The 22,307-nt window shown below is 37.8% G+C and overlaps 1 protein-coding gene across 2 annotated transcripts in view; it reads right to left on the bottom strand.

Annotated features, from left to right (window-relative positions):
• RUNX1T1 (RUNX1 partner transcriptional co-repressor 1) overlaps nt 1-22,307 on the bottom strand; it is a 143,110-nt gene that overhangs the window by 55,782 nt on the left and 65,021 nt on the right. For both annotated transcript variants that reach the window (XM_053558978.1, XM_053558977.1), the window contains 3 exons: nt 6,223-6,360; nt 3,922-4,163; nt 661-750 (listed from right to left, as the gene is read on the bottom strand). In XM_053558978.1, coding sequence (XP_053414953.1) covers nt 661-750; nt 3,922-4,163; nt 6,223-6,360 — 470 coding nt within the window. The remainder of the gene's footprint in view (nt 1-660; nt 751-3,921; nt 4,164-6,222; nt 6,361-22,307) is intronic.

Consider the following 22,307-nt stretch of genomic DNA (forward strand, 5'->3'; position numbering starts at 1 on the left):
AAAATTACAAATATTTTAAAAATCCAGAAAAATTAAGCAGCTCAACCAATCTTCTGTTCATTCTATTTTTTTTTTTTTTTGTAGAGATAGAGTCTCACTTTATGGCCTTCAGTAGAGTGCTGTGGCATCACACAGCTCACAGCAACCTCCAACTCCTGGGCTTCAGCGATTCTCTTGCCTCAGCCTCCCAAGTAGCTGGGACTACAGGCGCCCACCACAACGCCCGGCTATTTTTTGGTTGCAGTTCAGCCAGGGCCGGGTTTAGAACCCACCACCCTTGGTATATGGGGCTGGCGCCTTACCGACTGAGCCACAGGCACCGCCCCTTCTGTTCATTCTAAAGACAAACAAAATGTAAAACTATTCTTAACTCAAATGATTAAGAAAAACAAACAAAACCTTTATTCAAAGAGATTTCTGAATTCATCTCTACATTTTACTATCTTTCCTTAAGATAATTATTTTAAATACTCTATTGTAATTTTAAGGACTATGTAGGAAATTACCATAAATACCTATATGTCTGTTCAGATAGTTTTCATTCATTAAATTAATTCAAGGAGCCCTTAAATGTTCTGACCCCATCCTTAAAAGGAAACAGTTGTGACCTAGGAACAGTATGATTTGAAATACTTTCCAGACCAATGAACTGCACAATACCTTCAAAAATGGGATGACAAAAGGTCGCAGTGGGAAGTTAGTTGCTTCCTGAAGTTTGGAATGAAATTCTTCAATTGTCAAAGTAGAGTTCTGTGGAAGTAAACATGTATCATAAATACATTGTCTCTTGGTAAATAGTAAAAACACCAAAACTAAAAACTTACCAATACTGGTGCAACACAATATAATGACAAGACGACATATAGACAGGAAGCAGTATTTTCATATAAAACCTATTGACTTTGTAAAAAAGATCACGATAGTTTACTGTTATGACCCACCTTAAAATTTGCATCTGAAAATGGACACATTAAATATGGTACTGTGAGAATAATGTGCATGGATACTGGCATAATTATCAGAGAAGTCTCCACAGTTACGAGGGAGCGTCTATTAGATAACATTACCATGTGAAAAAGAAACACACTTGGGTGTATTTAAAAGCACAACAGATCACAAGAAGAGCCAAAGACAAATGTCAGAGTCTCCTGAACCATCACACATGTCATGTCAGTCCTACTGCTGGGGGAAATAGTCTTCTCCTCCTCCTGGATTTCCATCTTGCATTCTTTCTTTGCCAAAGCATCTTTGCTCAGGGTAAACAGCCAAGTTGGGTAGTGTGCAATGCTATTGAAGCCAAAGAAAAGGTTTGTGCCTCTTCTGAGTCACTAAGTTGTGTAGAGGGTAAAAATCATTTCCCAGTTATTAAAGACAGTCCCTTTAAATAGGGGCAATGTGTATCACTCGACTCACAAAAAGACTGATCAACATGACCTAAATTTGCTCCAAAAATACCCTATGTATAAATAAACAAATCCTAAACCTCAGGATTTGTATCCTACTATGGGTAATGTGTATTGGTAACAGAATCTACCCACCGACCTGACCAAGGCCCCGGAGTAAACCAACCACACTATGATTCACTCCAGTTGGGTGGCCTGGAATGTTTTACTTGATCTTCATCAACCTCAGTTTCCCCATGTGTAAAATGTGTATAAAAAAATATTTCCCTCAAAAAAAGAAAGAGATCACTCACAGGGCAGTTGTAAGAATTAAGTAAAATGGTACATAATCAAATGCTTAAGCATCTGCTTTCTATTCATTCACCATTTCACAAATGTTCACTCACCATTGTATGTAAGCACCATTAATTAATATCGCCCCTTTATTTTTCTCTGTAAGATTTTTGGATAAATAAATATTTGTTAAGGGTATTTCATTCAGAATTATGATATTTGTTATGCAGAAAAAACTACTTACAGCTACTGAATTTTTCTACATTTTAAGTTATGGAACCACTGTTAATAAAAAACATAGCAAATATATAAGGTAGATTTTAAAAATCATATTTTCCTAAGAATAACATATTCAGCATTTACTTGATTTCCTTTAAATTTATTGTGTAGTTCTTTGGGCCAACTCAGTTACATGGTGAAAAGCCTCTTGTATAAAACTCCAGAATGAGTAAAGAGGAAATGGCAAGTGACCAACAAAAGCACCTGAAGTGTGCTGACCCCCCTCCCTCCAGTCACCCTCCTGCCCTAGAGGTGCACAAGGTGGGACTGGCAGATTGTGGGAAATAGGAGAGTCTTCTGTTCTTAGAGTGGGGAGGAGAGGCAGTTAATGCTTAAAAGTCAAATTGCAAAATCTCTGTCAAATGTGGAACAGAGTAATTTAAAGCATGACTTCTGTACTAGTATCTCAGCCTTCTAAGTCTAAGACTTCTTGTGCCAAACACAACTGGCATGGCTTTGCCCATGATAGGTCCCAATAATAAAAAAAAACATGATCTATTTTAAGGAAAAGGAAACTACTGTCCATCATCTCAATTTAGTACTACCATAAGTCTGGATGATGAAAGGATTCAATATATGACTCGGCTACTCCACAATTCAGTTTGCTATGAGAAAATGGCTTTCCCAAAAACTAGAAAATTCTCCATTTGTATACAAAAATAACAACAAATGTAAAAGAAATTTAGAGTGAAAAATGGAATATATGGCTTGGCACCCATAGCACAGTGGTTACGGCGCCAGCCACATACACCAAGTGTGGTGGGTGCAAACCCAGCCAGGTCCAGCTAAACAACTGCAACAAAAAAACAGCCAGATATTGTAGTCCAAGCTACTTGGAAGGCTGAGGCAAGAGAATCGCTTAAACCCAAGAGCTGGGAGTTGCTGTGAGTTGTGACACAACACTCTACAGAGGGCAACATAGTGAGACTCTGTCTCAAAAAAACAAAAAAATTTGGATATATGTTCTAATTTTCAGTGTGAAAATATACAGAATAAGTAGTAGAATGTATCAAAACCAATAGTTCTATTCTTAAACTAATGGTTTAAATAGTTCTACTTATAACAAAGAGTTGGATTTCTTTTTAAAAACAATTAGCAGCTATCAATGGTTGAGGGTAAAGAGGAATGAGGAATTATTATTTTATGGGTGCAGAGATTCAGTTTGGGGTGATGAAAAAGTCCTAGAGATGAACAGTGGTGACTACTGTATAATCACATAGCTGTATTTAATGCCATTGAGCTGTATACTTAAAAATGGTTAAAATAATAAACTCTATGTATAAAAAATTTTTTAAAATTAATGTTATTAACCCTAAAAATGAAACTACATAAAAAAAGAATGTGTTGTTAGAAATATGTGCTTTTCTAGGCCAATAATAAAAATTCCTCAGAGCAGCTAAGTTTAAATGAGGAGCCAATTAGATTAAGTAATTCAACATAATTACACCTTTTTTTTATTATTTGTAAATATTTTATTTCCTTATGTTTTGTCAGTATTAATAGTCAATAGTCGGGCGGCGCCTGTGGCTCAAGGAGTAGGGCGCCAGTCCCATATGCCGGAGGTGGCGGGTTCAAACCCAGCCCTGGCCAAAAAAAAAAAAAAAAGTCAATAGCCATGCTGAGAGGGGATACTTATTAAAGTATTGAACAAAATTCAGATATACACACGTACATATACAAATACACCCACATAAACGTGTATATATCAACAGGTATAGATACACACAAACATGTGTTAAGCACATATACACACGTTTATGGCCAAGATAACACTAAAAGACTCCATGGTGGGGGTCAGGACGTGATGCAGAGCTGAAACATTGTTTTTACAGAATGAATCAGACTTGCACACAGACTGCAGAAACTATTGTAACACAACAGCTGTGAGAACCAGGGCTATATTTCTGAATCTCCCACACACACTCTCCCTTACCCCAGAAAATCAGGTGAATTTCCGTTTGCTTACCACCAGTCCCAGTACGAGGGTGCGGACTCTTTCTCCTATCTCTGGTGAAATGTCATTGCCAAACTGCTGTAGGGTAGTAAGGAACCGTTTCAGCTTGCTAAGTTGCCTGGCGCCACAGGCTGGGGGCAGCTGTTGATTAGCCAGAGAAGAGGAGGAAGAAGAGGAAGGCCCGTTGCTAAAGCCATTGGGCGGTGAGGGGGCGCCATTCAAGGCTGTAGGTGAATGGCTCGTGCCATTAGTTACTGTCAAGGGCACAAAATCAGAAGTAAAGTATGAATTTACAGAGAATATGCGCAAGGAAACTGCCAGGCTTCCTTCCCTTTAAATCTAGGGGTTTTGTAACTTTAAAAGTATTGGGACTTTTCATAAAATGCTTAGATTACACAGCATCACCACATTCTCAGGTACTCTGTAACTAAATGGGCCTATTTCTCTTACTGAGCGATGGTGTTCTGCACAGAAGCTGATAATAAACGGGGCCTGCTGTAACACAGGGCCAGCCCTGCCTTCCATGTGCACATATGCCAACCACCTGAAATGTCTCAAGCACAGAACAGACAGCTTTGGATGTCAGCCTTTTGTCTTGGGCTTCCATCAAATAACAGGACTCTTCCTTTCTAAACTGCTCCCCTAGAGAACGTGTACATTTGGTGGAGACTAAATTTATCATTGAACATTTTTAATCATGTTTTGTACACACAACTGACAGCTATGTTTATAGAAATAGGACTTTCTAGTTTTAACTGTCCACCACCCAATTAGAAGGCTATTTTCTCCCCCTCATACTTCTTAACCACTTCTTTAGGAAAAATGCAAAATTTATGTACAAATTTTATGTATAAAATGGACATAGTGTTTAGGGAGGAGGTATTTCAAGAAATCAAAAGGGGACATCTCAATCCAACCAGGAACATAGATTGGTGGTTAATTTAGCAAATTAATTTCAATAAAATGTATTTGAACATTGAGATGACAATCCCTATCACTCTACACATCAATTAAATAAACAAATTTTCAAAAACCAAAACAGATGATAATGCATAAGAGCTAGGCGAAAAAAATCTGCATGTTTCTCACCCATTGATTTATCATGTTAGATGAATTAATTTGACAACCTGATCATTGTCAAATCCATTTTTAATATAATTTTGACAAACTATCTCTAATAACAGTTTGAAAAGGTTTTGAGGACCCTGTTATTTTTCTAATTTTCATTTTAAGATAATAAAATGGTTCTCTTGTCTCAAATGTGTAGCAAGGTAACCTGTCAGGAAGTGCTAGTTGGTCAGGATACTTCACAAGAGACATATGCCTATCACCGTGGCTTTTGGTGACAACAAACCAAATGTAAGATGACAGGGTTACAACTTGGCACAGCACAGTAGCCACACCTTACACCCTTAGAAAGGTCTTTTAAATGCCAAAGCAGCCCTGCATAAACAACTGGGTATGGGTATTTTGCTGATCCCTTATTAGTCCCATGGATCTATTTTTGCCTGTTAATTTTTCATTCATATGGATTTCGTGGCACATGGTCTACAAATAGAATTATCTGCAACAGATAATGTTTATTAGTTTCACAAATCCTTGATGGCAATTCTAACCGGAACTTTGACACTTGGCTAAAACAAAGGGAGCCACTATTCCTACTGAAATACACAGGAATGAGAGGGAAGTTGCAATTCCATCAGAATGTTCTGTCCTTTCCTTCAACAACACAGAAAGGAATACCCTTCACTAAATCAGAGCACGTGAGAATGGAGTAAGGTTTAATGAAAGTGTCGAGGTTCAAGTCAAGGAAGATACTACTTATTTCCATATCCCAATACTCTCTACCTTAAAGATGTTAGACATTAACATTATTTATAGCAGTTTGAAATAAAAGAAATGATAGTAGAAGATCAGAAGTAACCTGGAAATAATTATAACATATTTCCACGTTCGAAGTCAAACAGAACTAACTCAAAGAACTGCACATTCAGAGAAATTGCAAGTTATAATGACAAACACTGTTGTTAGACACCAAAGGCAGCTTCATTTGCTAAAATCATAGCAAACTAAAACTTTGAAGCAATAATGAAGAGGCAGGGAAAAACTGGCAGTCATACGAATTACACATAAGCTATGACCCTTCTGTGCTCAATACCTACTCACTGGCAAACAAATGATTTCTTTTTTTGCTTCATTTCCGCATAATACTTCATTGCTGGATCCACTTTTCCCTTGATTTTTCATCTGAAGGAAAAACAATCTAATTTAAACTTTGAAATCAAAACTCAAAAGACTGCAAGGAGCACTTACATGTGGTTGGTGTAAATGAACTGGTCCTTGGAGCTCCCTGGGTGGTTGGGGGAGGGGGCATCGTTGGAGGAGTCAGCCTAGATTGCGTCTTCACATCCACAGGTGAGTCTGGCATTGTGGAGAGCTTCTCAGTACGATCTGGAGGATGCCACCAGGAACATGTTATTTTACTCCTTGAGCACCTTAGATTTTCAAGTAAGGTTTATCTTTTGTAAAAGCAAGTGAACAGAAGAAATGCAACACATTCTATCAATAAAATATGCTCATCTACTGAAGTTTAAATCAGGATTTTATCATCCAAACTCCACTTAAGATGGCGTATCACAGATGGCAGGACCCCATTTGTAACTAGGTTATATTATATCCTATTGTTATTTCTGGCTTAGGCAGATGCTACCTTGGTGGTGGTACACGCAATAGCACAACTTCACTGCAAGCTGAAGCCAATGTTAGCAAGACGTAGAAAATAGATGAGGAAGTAGGATGATAATGAACCCCTCACAACAGCTTAGAAAATAACAAAAACCTGAAGTCTGTTACGCAGGTGAGATACTGGTAGAAGCTGGCGCTTTGTGATGATTTTCTGTAACACCTGCTATCACCTTTCTATCCTCAGTTTTCTAGCCTATTAGAGGAAGCAGGTTCTGTTTGGCAGACATATCTTTCTTCAATTTTTCTACCCTGTTTTAAAAAATCACCACTACCTAACTGCTGTACATTACGTAGTGAAGTGAAGCTATTTTTTCCTTAGAATGTGTGAATTTGAGACCTGCTATTTTAAAAATATGAGACCAATATGCCAATTAATAATCTTAGAATAAGAATGTAAAAGTCCCAAAATGAGAACTAAATAGAACTGAAGATACTCCTAGTTTTTTTTTTTTTTTTTTTTCATGAAAATGTGACAGACATGGAGATATTTCCTGCTTACCCAATATGGACATTTGTACTTCAGAACTGTTTTCTCTTAAGTATACTTTTCCCTTCAAATTTTGAAGTGTTTTTCTACTTATCAAAGCAACAGATCTCCTTTAAAAATGACAGATTTTTGTTTGCGTCTTTAGATCCAATTTTCTACAAACGTGTACACACATGCATACACACACCCCAAAAATGTTTTGAGGCACCTCTGGCAGCCTTAGACACAAATATTTCAGAGTCAGACTTTCAGGAAAGTAAAGTAGCATACACTATTAACAAAGAACGAGCCTTTTCAAATATTACACACATAACAACCATAATGAGAAATTCTCAAAATTACTTAAAAGTCAGTTACTAAAAGAAAATGAAAAACCCAAATTACCAGTGTGACGACTCCAAATCTACCTCACTTTTGTTCAAAGCAATTTTTAAAGACTTGTCTTGCAACAAAACACAAAGTTTGAAAGTTGAAACAATGTTGATACCATTTTAGAGAAGTAATAGAATGAAAATGGTCATTTTAATAAGATCATTTTATATGACGATCTAGTTATCAGTAAGTAGTATCTGGATCTCTATTTCTTAACCTCAACTGCTGAGTAAGTAACAATGAATGTTAATAAGTGTTCTGAGTGAAATGATGGTACAGGCTCACATGGAAAGCATTTTTACCTTTAGCTTATTGTTAAAAACTTGTCTTCATACTGCTATTCCAGAACACTTAACAACCAGTATCAGTAAGCCACTTATTCTTGGAAAAATGTAGAAGTTAGATAGGCTTAAAACTGCTTCTTCAATAGTTAAATTCATTGCACGTTCTACTCACCTCAACCAACCTCAGCAACAAGGGAATAAATAGCTTTCCGCTTATGTTGCAGCTGAGGGAAGAGGTACAGCAGCAAATACAAGTCTCCCTAAATAAAGGCAAATATTTCTGTCATGCCAAGGAGGGAGGGAGAAAGGGAGCCTTGCCAGAGTCGGCTGGGAGATAACAGTGGGAACTGCTGGTCCATCTGGTTTTCATTCTGCTGACACTCACAGGGAACTGTGAGGGAAGGCAGTCCAGATACACAGATTTGAAGCACGTGGTTCCACAGACAGAGAAAGGAAGAGCAGGAGGGGGAAGGGGAAGTGGGAGTAATGAAAAAATAAATAAGGCCAGAGAAGGAAAAAGAAGAAAAGAGAGAAAAGAACAATACAGAAAGGGCAAGAGCCTGAAGGGGTGCAAGTTCCCTCCACAGCTCCCTCTCGCCTGGCAGGGCCAAGCTGAGACCACCAAGGCACAGTCCCCTACCTAAGTCACCTTCCTATAGCTAATAAGCAATATCGATACCTTAAAATAGGTGTCCTCAAACTTTTTAAACAGAGGGCCAATTCACTGTCCCTCAGACTGTTGAAGGGCCGGACTATAGTTTAAAAAAAAAAAAAAAAACTATGAACAAATTCCTATGCACACTGCACATATCTTATTTTGAAGTAAAAAAAAAAAAAACTATGAACAAATTCCTATGCACATTGCACATATCTTATTCTGAAATAAAAAACAAAATGGGGGCAGCGCCTGTGGCTCAGTGAGTAGGGCACTGGCCCCATTTACTGAGGGTGGCGAGTTCAAACATGGCCCCGGCCAAACTGCAACCAAAAAATAGCCGGGCGTTGTGGCGGCTGTAGTCCCAGCTACTAGGGAGGTTGAGGCAAGAGAATCACCTAAGCCCAAGAGCTGGAGAGCTGTGATGCCACGGCATTCTATGGAGGGCGACAAAGTGAGACTCCGTCTCTAAAAATAAAAATTAAAAAACAACAACAAAAAAAATAAAACGGGAACAAATACAATTCACACCACCACATGTGGCCCGCGGGCCGTAGTTTGAGGACCCTTGCCTTAAAATGTATTCAAATCTATGTTCCTTTTTTTAAATAGCCCATGCTAAGAAAATAAGCTATAAAGTTGACAAGGGGTCAATTTAAGATTTAAGTTTAGATTTAAGATAAACATTGCATTTCTATCTTTGTCACAATTTTAGAAAGATTTTTGGTATATTCATAATTTTAGTTTGAAAACATTTTGAATACCGGTCCACATTTGTAACATAATTCCTGCCTAGAACATCAACATTATCACTAGATTTTTTCCTGTTAATTCTTAAATGTCATCAATAGTTTAAGAAAAATGACTACATATAATCAATCAATGTATAGAAACCACCACTACTTCTAGCAGGACTACAGACATTGTAACCCAAATATATGCATCTGTATATATATTTAGGGTTTTGACATTAATCAAATCTCTGCCACTGTTAGCTTCACTCTGTTCAACTGGAGTTCCAGCCCAGTTGGAATATCCTACAAACTGAGTGCCCTATAAATATCCCAGTTCCAATATCCTACAAACTGAGACAAAAAGGGACCATGTGTAACTCATTCTGGCTGCAATCAATCCAGGATGAAGATAGATGGTGAAATAACGGGCCAGGTCTGATCCCTACACACGCACAAACCCTCCAAAGCACAGAGATTTAAGATAAATACGGAAAATGTGTTTCAAGTATGCTGAGTTCTGTTGCATTTGTTTTGGATTGTTTAAAAAAAACAAACACTTTTTTTGAAATATATATTCTTGAAACTTTTATATCCAACAGCACATGAGCTTTGATTTAACCACAGAAGCATTTCACTCCATTTCAAATTAGAGGATGTGGTAAAACCAGTGTTAAGTTACAATATTTCTTATGTAAGTTTTTAAATTCATGGAAATTATACTGTTCTGGTATGTGATTTCTATTTTTTAGGTGCAGTAAGGGAATTCTGACATGTATTCAGAGACTGGCATGAAATGATAAAAAAGAAAATCTAAAAAAGAAAGAAAAAAAAAGATCAGATCAGGAAGGGAAGGGAAGTATAATAACAAAGGGTTGACTTTATTTCTACCCTAATGATTCATACCAGTTCTAAATAAGACAATCTTCCCTCTGCAGTTAACATTTCTGTCACATGGCAAACATCCAGCACATATGTAGCAAAGATGGTTGATGCATGGAAGAAAATGTGGCATATAAATACATTACCAATACGATTTCAATATCCAGTTCAATGTCAGGGCCTTCTCAAAGTGGTATGTTTTCCATTTCCTTTTTTTTTTTTTCTTTTTAAGTAAAAAGAAAAGGTATGGCATAATCTGCCATGGCATTTATTTTACTTTTAGTTAGTTCAAACAGTTCCAGATGCGTTCTTAAGGAATAAAAATAGGTATCCTACATTTTCCTGGTGTGTGTGTGTGTGTGTGTGTGTGTGTGTGTGTGTGTGTATACATATACATATCATTCTTGAGATGACTAGTATAAAACGAAAGTTTGGTATTGGTAGGCAGCACATCTTTTTCTATCAGAGTTAATCAGGTCAATTATATTAGAAGTCTGAGAGGTGTTATGGATTCTGAAGAACTTTCTGAGCACTTGGCAGTTAGGTGGTCTATAGTCGGTCATACTTGAGAAGGGCTGGTTAAGGCAGCTTGGAGGTGTGCACCCAAGAGGACAAGCCCAACACAAGGGAGGGACTACTGCCCAGAAATGGGACTGGAGAAGGAAGCTAGAAAGGAACGAAGCTGGGTACAGTGTCTTAATTTTTATTTCACTGGAAAAGATGGCAAGTATAGTTCTGACAAGGATGCCACTTAGTGACTCCAGTGTCTGCGGGTGAGATGTTACAGGAGCCAGTCCACAGATTAGAACATCGACGATGGCTGCTTCTGCCATCTGCCCAGCCTACACATTTCCTCCATCAGCATTCTGGTCAAGTGTGTTCCTGCTCAGAACCCTTCAAAATAATGCCTGAGAACGAGAGTCAAATGCTAACGTGCTAACTACAATGAAATGATACAGCAGAAGCACATCTGGTGTAATGGAACTTACCAAGTTAAGACAGAGTTGATTTCAAATGCTGACTCTCCCAACCTGTTAGTAGTGACTAACGGACCCTCAGGCGAGTTAGTTTACCTGAGCCTCAGTGCCTCATCAGAAAAATGTAGATACAAGCCTCTGTCCCTCATAGACATGAAGTGAGAGATCAAACGTGATAGATAACATGTCTCAAACCCCAGCATGCTGTCTAATTAGACATGTATCAGACAGCAACAGGTGGGAGCTTCACTCTCCTACGCCACCTCGTCCACGAGCTGTCCCCGGCTTTTCCCTCAAGACTAGGCTTTGTCGGTAAAGGGAACCTCAGTATTCCCTGGCTTTTCTACCCTTCTTTTTCACGCTATTGTTTCACTCATCTAAAATGATCTGAACCATCTTGCACATTCTTTACTGCCACTATAGGTCAGATATCCTCTTTCAGCTTTCCTACGTTGCCCTAGGAACCAACCACATCACATTACCTCTGCTTCTTATAGCATTTATCACAGCACAACTGTGTGACTGTCCTGTCTTACACACTGAAACATTCCAAACAATGAAAATGGTGAGCAACTTCATGGTAACATTTGTTTTAATTCCTCCTTAGGAGGACACTTAATAAATATGTATAATCATGGTTCTCATAAGAAGAATGCTTGTTACATTTCTGATTTTTAGAAATCCAGTCCCTCTATTAGAGCCAAAAATACCAAGCCTAATTAAATGGCAAGAGAGAGACACATACCACCAAATCCATATAAATACATACAGTGAGAATGAAATGTAGATATTATGGGAAGGTACAGGAAATGAAATTTAGTTCAACTCTGCAGCCAACTTGGGTAGTTTTAAGCAACTGTAAGGAGTGACTTTTCACCTCGTGTGTTATCATAGGTGCAATGATCTGAATTTTCCCCCAAATTCACATGTTGAAATTTAATGCCAGTATGACAATTTTCAGTGAGAACTTTGGGAAGTGAGAAGGCCAGGAGGGCTCCACCTTCATGGATGGTGTTAGTCTCTTAGGAAAAGGCTAAAGAGAGCTATGTGGGACCCTCCTGCCCTGTGAAGACACAGCATTCCAGCAACAAGGCACCATTACCACCTTGGGAGCAGAGACCAAGCCCTCACCAGTCACCCAACCTACCAGTGCTTTGATTTTGAACTTGACTTTGGAGCCAGCCTCTAGAACTGTGAAAAATAAATTTCTGTTGTTTATAAACTACCTAGTCTGAGGTATTGTATTATAGCAGTGCAGACTAAGACCATGGAGATGGTCTTAGTGAGAAGTCTTATGAGAAGTGTTATTTCTGAAAGACAAATAAATATGAGCTTATCTACTCTCCGATCTAAAACCTTCAGGAGAGTCCCATTGTCCACAGAATAAAATATAAACTCTTTGGCTTAGTCCATATTGCAGACGCTGTGGAATTCCTTCCTACTCAGCAACCTTTGCTGCTTTCTTCATTGCTGGAGAGTTCCCTGATTCTGTTCAGGTGCTCAACCTCTGCCCACAATGTTTGTTTTACATTAATCAGGTTAACACATTCTCCTTATCAGTAGCAGGTTTCAAAGGGGGCATTGTGATCCAATTCTGGAAAATGGGTTAAGAAGGGAGAGGCTCTGGGAAAAACCCTCACTTTCTAACCAGTGACCCAAGGAGGAAACGGTCTGCAGTAGGCACTGTTATCTGTTTTGTCTGTAAGTGATTACTTCATTCCACTTCTTTGGATGCTACTTCTCTTATCTACAAAATCAAGCATGTTGGATTGCCTGATCCCACGGTTCCTTTGCAAATGCTGATATTATGTTTCTGATTTCTTTCTATTGCTATGACTTGTGGATATCACAAACACAAAGCCAACTACCCAGAGAACATGTATTTGATAAAAACAAAAATGACCACAAAAAAATTGTTTTAAAATTGGTGATTATAACTAGTCTTCCTCTGTTCTCATAAATTTTCATGTCCATAAGAATGTCTGCCTAGAAATTTTTCTCCCATAAACATTAAAATTAACATCCATTTTTTTCTTGATAAATACATTTTCAATCCTTGTTAATAAATCTCCACCAACGATTTATATAAACCTACAATCAACCACCAAAACATTTATTAGAATTTTCTTTCATAGCTCAGGTTATTCAAAGAGTAATCCATGCTCACTTTTTATTCTTCCTCATTTTTCCTGCCATCTTTCATGTACTAGCTGTGGAAATCTATATCTGCCTGGAATGTTTCTTTCCCTATACTGAGGATTGTCATTCCCTCTAATCTCAGGACTATCATGAGAGTCACCATGTCTGTTCATGATCTTCTACCAAAGAAACCAACAACAGGCATAGGCACAGTACCTGATCCAACACAGGCAATATCAGTTCTTTTCCAACATATTTATATTCAGAATTGAGAAAAGAAAAACAATCCCTCTCCATCAGTATGACACTGTATGATCTACAGCACTCCACCTCTAGAAAGGTCTGCAGTAACAAAAGGTGGTGACTACAGAAAGAAGCAAAGTGACAGGAGATCATCTTGGTCATGGTAAATAAAGTTCTTCATTTTACTGGACCCTTAGGACTGGATACGTCTTTAAAATTCCTAAAATTTCTATATTCCAATCCTTCCTTTGCCTAAAATCTAGTTTAATTTTTCTTTAAACCAAAGAATCCTAACTGAAATAAATCTGAAATGTAATCCCCAAGCCCCACTGAAATGATTCTCAATTGCCACTTCATTATTAATACAAAAAATGTATGTGTCCTTTATCTCTGTAGTTCCCAAGCCCTGGGCCCTATCTCTGCAGCATCTGACACTGTTACCCTTTAACCATTAGTCCCCAGGATTCCATGAGTCTAACTCTCTCTCTCTGGCCTTCCTATCTCCTCCTTCTCAGTTTCTTTTTATAATTACTGGGATTTCCCCCTAAAGTTCCTTCATAGGCCCTCTTCATGTTTTCAATTTATACCTTAGTGATTTCATTTGCACTTCATAGTCACAAAGAATTTGGGTGTTGGAGACAAAGAGTAGGATTTGGTCATATATTTCAACCCCTATATTGTAGGAATAAACTCAGATAATATATTAATATATAACATGCTTAGAGAATGTCTGATATGGTGAACACTCTAGAAAGGGTGGTGTTAGTCACACCATGGCCATTGTGTGGATGGCTTACATCTGTAACTCTACTCCACATCCCTCCCAAGTCCTAGATCCAAACATCCAGTGAGCTGAACGCAAACCTTCTTCATCCATCATCTCTCACTTACCCTATTCAACAACCCTTTGAATGGATTCCCTGCCCTGTTCTATTTATTCATCTCTGATCCATTCTCCAAACTACATCCGTCATTTTTCTACACATGTCAAGGATGTGACCAGAGATCCTCCTCTTGTAATTTTCCAAGAGCTTTTAAAATCTTAAGTATAAAGGCTATATTCCTTAATATGGCATAGAAAGACATCTGTGACCCATCTGGCCCCGATAATTGCTCCAGACTCCCACCCTCATCCTCTGACCTCCCTACGAAACCACTGTAGGTCTCCAAGTGCCCCTGGTCACTCGGGCTCTTGTACTTACTCCATCAATCTCCTAGAATCCTCTTTAGCCACCATCACCTGGTTGAACCCATCATTCCTTTAAAATTCCATTCAGGTGTCACTTTAGGGAGACATCCTTTGCTGATAGGCTTTTCAATGCCAGCTGGCCCAGACTGTGCCATGTTCTCATATTACACTGTCTAGATCCTTCTTACAGCACTGATCCCACAGTATTTAGACCATAATTTACTAAAGAGCAATGACAACATTTTATTTGTTTTTGTATTCCCAGCATTTAGCACAATGCCGGACACAGTTTTAACTCAGGATAAGACCATCTATATAGCTTTTCTTTCTCCTCATCATCTGAAAAGAATCTTAAAAGAATTTTTACATTCTGGAAAAATTAATCACCAACGAGAAATCTAGAAAAACAACCAGTGAGTTCTTTAATTCACCAGTTTTTAAATACCTCTCAGTAATCCCAACACATTACCTATGACTTTTTAATGTACAATTTTAGAAAAAAAGGCTGTGTAAGACAATGAATACATATAGGATCTACGGTCTCTAAAAGCTCCCTTTTCAATAGCTTCAGTGTACTCATACTTGTACACATTCAAAACAAAGAAAGAGCATACTATGAACCGAAACCATACTTTTCCCCCCACATTCCACAAAGGTTTCTGTTGCTTATCTATGGATAGTGGGATTACTTATTTTTATGTCCTTGTTATTTTTTTCTGTTCTACAAGGAGCAAGTTTTATTCTTATAACCAAAAAATAAACATCTAAAAAAACCCTATTACAATAAGTCACCAGTTCTCAACCTGTGGGTCGCAACCCACAGGAACTGTTTTAAGAGCTGCAGCATTAGGAAGATGGAGAACCAGAGCAAAAAGTCATCTAGTATCAGGGTTCAACACTGTGCCAAATGCTGTGCATGTTTTATCTCACTTTAAACCCCACTGTGAAAAGGTACTGTACATGTGCCGATTTCATAAAATAGGGGCTGAGACCCACATGGGTCTTGCCTAGAAGGGTTGAATAATTTTCCCAGGGCAATAAGCCAAAACTGACTCTGGAACTTCTTGTAGCTGATTAACATCACTAATGTCATTTATCCATGACCCAGAAAACTAGAATAGACCACACTGAGTAAATGTTAAATGTAGAACCAATGTTATGCTAGAACCGCACCTTCCAAATATAGTCACTTCTACCCACATGTGACTATTTAAATTTTAATTAATTAAAATAAAATGTAAAATTTAGTTTCTCAGTCACATTAGCCACCCATTCAAGTGCTCAACAGCTATAGCTACACGTGCTTGATGACTACCGTATTAGAAAGTTCAGTTATGGAATATTTCTGTCATCACAGAAGGACAATGCCATGCTAGAACAATGGCTCTGAAATGCTCTCCTCACAATGATGATGCTGTGGCCGGAGTCCATGGAAGTAACACGGCAGCTTCCAGGGTGGGAAGCAGGAGTGCCTTCGGCCTCACCCTTAATTCTCTCTACTGTCACTGGAAGTTTCGCTTGTTTTACACATTGGGTTTTTGCTGGTGATTTCACTCAGTGGGTCTGTGGGTGTGAGACAGGGAAACTAAAACCCTAAAACCTGAAGATTACGATCCGCAAGCTAAGAGCTCTGCGCAAGTACAAGCCTAAGACACGCTCAGTGCCAGTGCTTAGTTAGCACCGTGGCGACTGTGCTGGTGAGGCGGCGGCCCAGGACTCCGTCCTGAAGCAGCCCAGTCGGCAGCTGGTCCACAACAGGAGATGACAGCCGGATGCACATCTCCCCTGCCTTTAACAGAAACACGCCCGGGTTAGGAGGGAGCCTGGGCATGAGAATAAGATAAATCTATAACAATTTATCACTATTTCTAGAAAACTACCTTCAAAAAATGTTTTGGGCCATCTCCATATACAGATGACAGGACTTCCTCTTCTGTCCCTCTGCAGGACTTAAAATGCTGTACTACAAGACACCTTTATCTTGTTTTTGAATGTCTCTCCAACCAGGATATCATCTTCATGAACAAAGCAATTTTTGCCTGTTTTGTTAACTCTCCAGCTTCCACAGCATTTAGAAGGGTATCTGAAATAGTAGGCATTTGATAAAGATTTGCAGAATGAATTAATGCAGGAAGGGTAGAAGCAACCAAAGCCAGTTTCTGCTAAAACGGCAGGACACATATTAGTAATTCTGTTTACCTGGAGTTGGTGAAAGGATGAGCGAGGTGGGTAGGTTAAACGGTGGAGGTGCACACCCAGCCAGCAGGCCAAAGTGCTGAGAGACAGAGGCAGGAAGCAGTATGAACCAATCTGCTCATTTTTAGACAGAGATGGCCTGCTGACTACCAAGGAAACAGAAAGCTCTATGAACACTAACAAGTACCCAAATGGTGGTTCTAGCTGGAAAACCCAGTTACTAATTTCATGAAGTAAGGAAAGAATGGCTAGTCATGGGCTAATGCAGACTCCAGGCATTATGCATATGTGTAAGTCCCTCAGAAATGGCTTCCCTTCCACAGCTGTTACCACTTTACTCCATGGACGCCTGCCTGCTTCTTCCTGCAATAACCACTTCCTGGAGGTGGCTGCTGGAAGGCCCCAAGGTGGAATCAAGCAGCCTGGGGCCAGCGATTCCACTTCAACCAGTGTAGTTCCGCTTCTGTCTGCTGTACACTCTGGTGCTCTGTTTAAGATTGCATTTAAGGGGAAAAACGGAGGGGGTCTTCTATTTAAGAAAGGAAAAGTTTAAAACCCTTGGCATGTGCCACCAATCACTGAATGACCATGCTAAAAATACTTTGGATGGTCCTGTGGACATTAGAAAAAAAAAAAAAAAAAACTTCATAAGGAACGTTGAATACTTTAAAAAAACTTAATAAGGAAAATCTAAATTGCCCAAAATAAAAGAAAAGTAGCTCTCAAGTGTGTAAAAGAGCAGGGGAAGATACGTTCATCATAGGGGCCCATAAATGGGAAGTAAGCATCCTTGTTAACAGCCTGCTGCCAAATTGCAAATGGAATTTCTTTTCCATTTCAGAAAGTGGAAAAAAAAATCATTACATACTGATCTAAACTTTTTCTAATCTTTAAGTGCAGACAAGTTTTACTTCACTAGCATGTTTGTCATATTTGACAAGGTTAGAGGAATGTGGGAAAGGGTATAGAGCCCAGAGAGATGCTGCAAAAAACAAACAACAACAACAAAAAAAATGGTAGCACTGATGACATTCCAGGGGCTCATTACGGGACTACAGATAGTAGTTAATGTAGGGGCCAAAGGAAAGGAGGGACAGGAGCAATAAAGGATTACTAGGGAGGATGAAGGTATCTGGGAACAGAGATTAACCTATACATTTTCTCATGAAAGAGTTGGTCCAGGTGTGGTTACACTCTTGTCTTACAGAGAAGAGAAGAAAGAACACTTGTTCTTGGTGGGACTGGATCTTAGGCAGATAAAAAAATTGTAACTTCATTCTGTGCTTTGAGAGAGACAGGGGAGGGGGGTAAAGTCAAAGAGATCTTGAGGCTGCTTCTTCCTCAATATGTCAAAATGCCATTATTTGGGGGTATAGATTTCTAAGTCCCAACATTAGTAAATCAAGGCAGAAAATTTTGAAGGAACATTTGCACTCAAATCACAGACACACAGCAGGAGCCTAAAGAACTATTTCCTGAATTTAATGTACTTGAGGAAGAAAAATGTACTGTTAATTTAGACCACATTATAGGCAAGGAGAAAGCACTGAGCTTTGAGGCCGCCAATGACATGCTCATTTCTGCAGTATGGGTCTACCGGGAGCAGAGAATAAACAGTAGGAAAAAGAAAAGAGGGCAGGAGACTGGACAGTAGTAATCAGGCAAAGGATGATACAGGTATTGAGCGTGGATCAAGCATGGAAAAGGCTATAAGAATGGAGAAAAAGGAACAATTCAGGAGGTATTTTTAAGTCTTTGTCAAGTTCACAGAGCTGGGTAAGAAAAAAGATAAACCTTGAGTAAGTAGGAATCTAGAGGTGTGTGATGATGTCACAAAGCAAAAGCAAAATCCTGCAGGAAGAATCATTTGGGCAAAGGGCAGGTACCATTCCATTTCATCAGCGACACTCTGCTGTTCACATACAAACATCCTGAGCAGCTTCCTCTCCCACATGTGCCACCAGCAAATTATTCTACTTCCTAACTGTGCCTCTTCATTTCTATGGCCACCACTCACACATAAGCCACCACCAACTTTCACTTGGACCTTTACAGGGGCTACTGTCTTCTTTGCAACCCCTCACGCCACAATCTGTTCATCATACAACAGATGAAACTATCTTGCAAATTCAAATGTATTCATTCATTTTTTAACAAAAGTGTTCATGTCCTTCAACATTCTTCTTAGTAAAGTATCACAAGAATGAAAAAGCAAGTATCCAATATATGCAATACTAATATGAAACCAACAGATAAAACAACTACAAAAACAGTGAGAAAAACTAGTGATGGGAGAGGGGACGTGGAAGGGGGATTGGTGTGCTCGCACCTAATGTACACAAGGTAAGGGTATACAGGACACGCCCAGGGGAAGGGCTCAGCTACAACTTGAACTTTAACTAACACACACAAATAATGCAACCTAATCAATTGTACCCTTATATTAATCTGAAATATAATTATTTAAAAACCACTTAATATAACTCTGAATCTATAAAACTGAATTTATTAGGTCTAACCTATAATAATTTTATTCTTTATAGCTAAAGCCTTGTGTACTTTAAAATAAACTTTTAAAACCTTTTTTAAAAAGCATTCATTCAAAAATATTCATCGAGCCATCTATAAAGTACTAGGCACCGTTTCAGAAACCAGGGACAGATCGGTGAACAAAAACAGAAAGAAACTCACTATCCTCAAGTACTTTACATTCTAATGATCAGATCAAGTCACTCCCCTATATTAACGTGTTGCACTGCCTTACTATCACTCTTGGCAAAAAAATTCCAAACCCTTTAAATGACCAACAACCTACGTAGATTTAGTCTCAGCTTCTCTTATCTCATCTCATGCCTCATTGGTTTAATCAGTTACAAACTTCATCTCATCTCAGGGCTTTTTATTCTGACTGGAAAACCCATCTCAGTTCAAATTCACTTACTCAAGGAAGGAATCCTTGATCTCCCCCCCTCCATCTCCCTGTGTTATAAACTCTATTGTACCATCTGATTTGTCTTTTTAGGGCTTACCGCAACTGTTATAAATAATAGTAAAATTACTCATTTGTCTAACACCTCCTGCCACACGATAAAAGGAAGGAGGAAACATATCATTTTAATATCATATCATATGATAGTAACTCAGTCTCAGAATTTATTATGTTGCTATATAGCTAATAGGAGTAAACAGCAAATAAATAATTTTGTATTTAAAAGTACAGATATGAAGGTAAAGCAAAGCAAGTGGACTCCTGAATCTCCTTAGAAGAGACTTCGAAGTTTCTTTAGTAATAGAAATAACAAAACAATAACTGGTGATAATAATGAAACCACTTTCTCATATTTATGCCTCATTCCCATTGTAATTTTTCCACTCAAACTACCCCAGCAAAAAGGACAAAGACTTTTGCAGTCAATCTAAAAGATACCTTTCAGTCTTTGTCTTACCTGACCTCTGGGTGCCTTTGATACATTTAGTCACTTTTTACTCTTCTTCAATGGCATCCCTCTCCTAGTTATTTCTAGGAGTTTCAAGCAATCATCTTGAAGCCTGCCTTTTCTCACTTCCTCATATTCTGAACTGGCTTTATTCCTTCACATCTCATGCAACAAATTCTGGCAAAAGTCTGTATCTCCAAGCAAAGACTCTCTTGAGGACCACACCAAATAATCTCACTCCTTAACAACTCTATCTGGATATCCCACTGACAGCCATATTTAGAACCAAACCTAACATCTTCCTTTGGAAATACACCTCCTCCTATAGTACAGATTTAGGCTTAACATCATGTTCCACCTAGCTGGCCAAGCCCCACAATACCACAATCATCCAAAGACTTCTCTCTCTCCACAATCCACCCAATATCCTCTCACTTCTTCTTCTAAACACCTTTAGGATCCAACCTCAGTTCACTTCCAATCTGGCCTTTAGAACCTCTTATGGACTTGGCTTTCCCTCCCTCTACTCTCTTTCTACCCAAATGCCCTCCTCTCACTTCAGGGCAAAATTTCTAAAATGTCACCTGACAAACTTTACTTAGGATCTTTTTATAATTATAAAAGTTGGCCAAGATAAGGGCTAAGAGTCTTTACGTTTTCAATTCTCCATCTCAGTGTCTAAACATAAAGATCTCTTACCCAGTAAGTCCATAAATTAGTTTGTTATACTACACCATCTAAAAAAATTTAACATCGTCAGATATCCATTCTGCCCCTATTCTGTATATACTCTAATCATTAAAGTTAACAGAATCCAAAACAAAATGCCAATAGTATTCTTTCCAGAATTTTACAATTTTTTAAAAACTTAATTTGAAATAAAATGAAAATAGCCAGGAAATTTTTAAAAATGAAGTTTAATAATATTTAGCCTAACACTTATTAAAATGCACAACTAAGAATTGAATAATGTGCTTCATACAGAAAAAGACAGAAAATATAGCAGAATGAATGTTTAAAATAAGCAGAAAAAAATAAAGCTCAGAAATGGATTGCATTTATCTAAGAATATGTATGTACTAGTATATTTTATATATGCATATGTATACGTATGCATCTGTATAATGTAGTATATCTTAAAGATAATCTAATATTAGTGAGAAAGGGTAAAGTAATTTAACAAACTTTCACAGGAACTACTAGGAAACAATTTGGAAAGAAATAAGTATAGTTTTGGAAAAAATAAAGTAAACCCATCTCATTCCATATATTAAAATTCATTCATTCCTGTATGAATAAAAACTGTCATATAAAAAGGAAAATGTACTAAGTACATGAGCACATATTTATTTAATCTTAAAAGGAGAAAAGATTCTAACCATGATTTAAAAAGGTAAAATCAACAATGACACAATAATAAATGTGAGTATAGCAAGATGTACAATAAGGACAAGTAAAAATCAGAAAAAAATTGGTATGTGACAATAATGGATAGCTTTGCTATAGAAAGAACTCCATCAAATTAATAAATGTTGAATACAACAAAACAAAAATTATGAAAGATTAGAAATAGAAAACATATAAATGAAATATAAATGGTCTATAATGCTATGAGGGACAACCTAATATTTTTTATTTATTAAAACAAGGTCTTTTTCATCTTACAAAACAAGCAATTTTCTTTATGATAAAATAATATTAAAGTGTAAACTCATTAATAGACTTGTAAAATGACAACTTCTCTTCTCCTCTTCTCTTCTTCTCTTGTAAAATAACAATTTCTCTGAAAGACAATTAAGCAATGTGTATTAATTGCCTCTAAGTTATACATATCCTTTAATATAAGAATTTCACTCCCTAGAAATTATTCTAAATAAATATCAAGTATACAAAGATGTTTATAATGAAGATATTGGAAGCAACCTAACTAGCCAACAATGGGCATCTGACAACTCAAATTCCAATATAAATACAGTGGTATATAATGATATAAATATTTACATGGAAAGAGCTTTAAAATACACTGAGTGAAAAGAAGTTACAAAACTGCATACTTTATGA

Source organism: Nycticebus coucang, chromosome 13, assembly GCF_027406575.1.
Source record: "Nycticebus coucang isolate mNycCou1 chromosome 13, mNycCou1.pri, whole genome shotgun sequence".
NCBI lineage: Eukaryota > Metazoa > Chordata > Mammalia > Primates > Lorisidae > Nycticebus > Nycticebus coucang.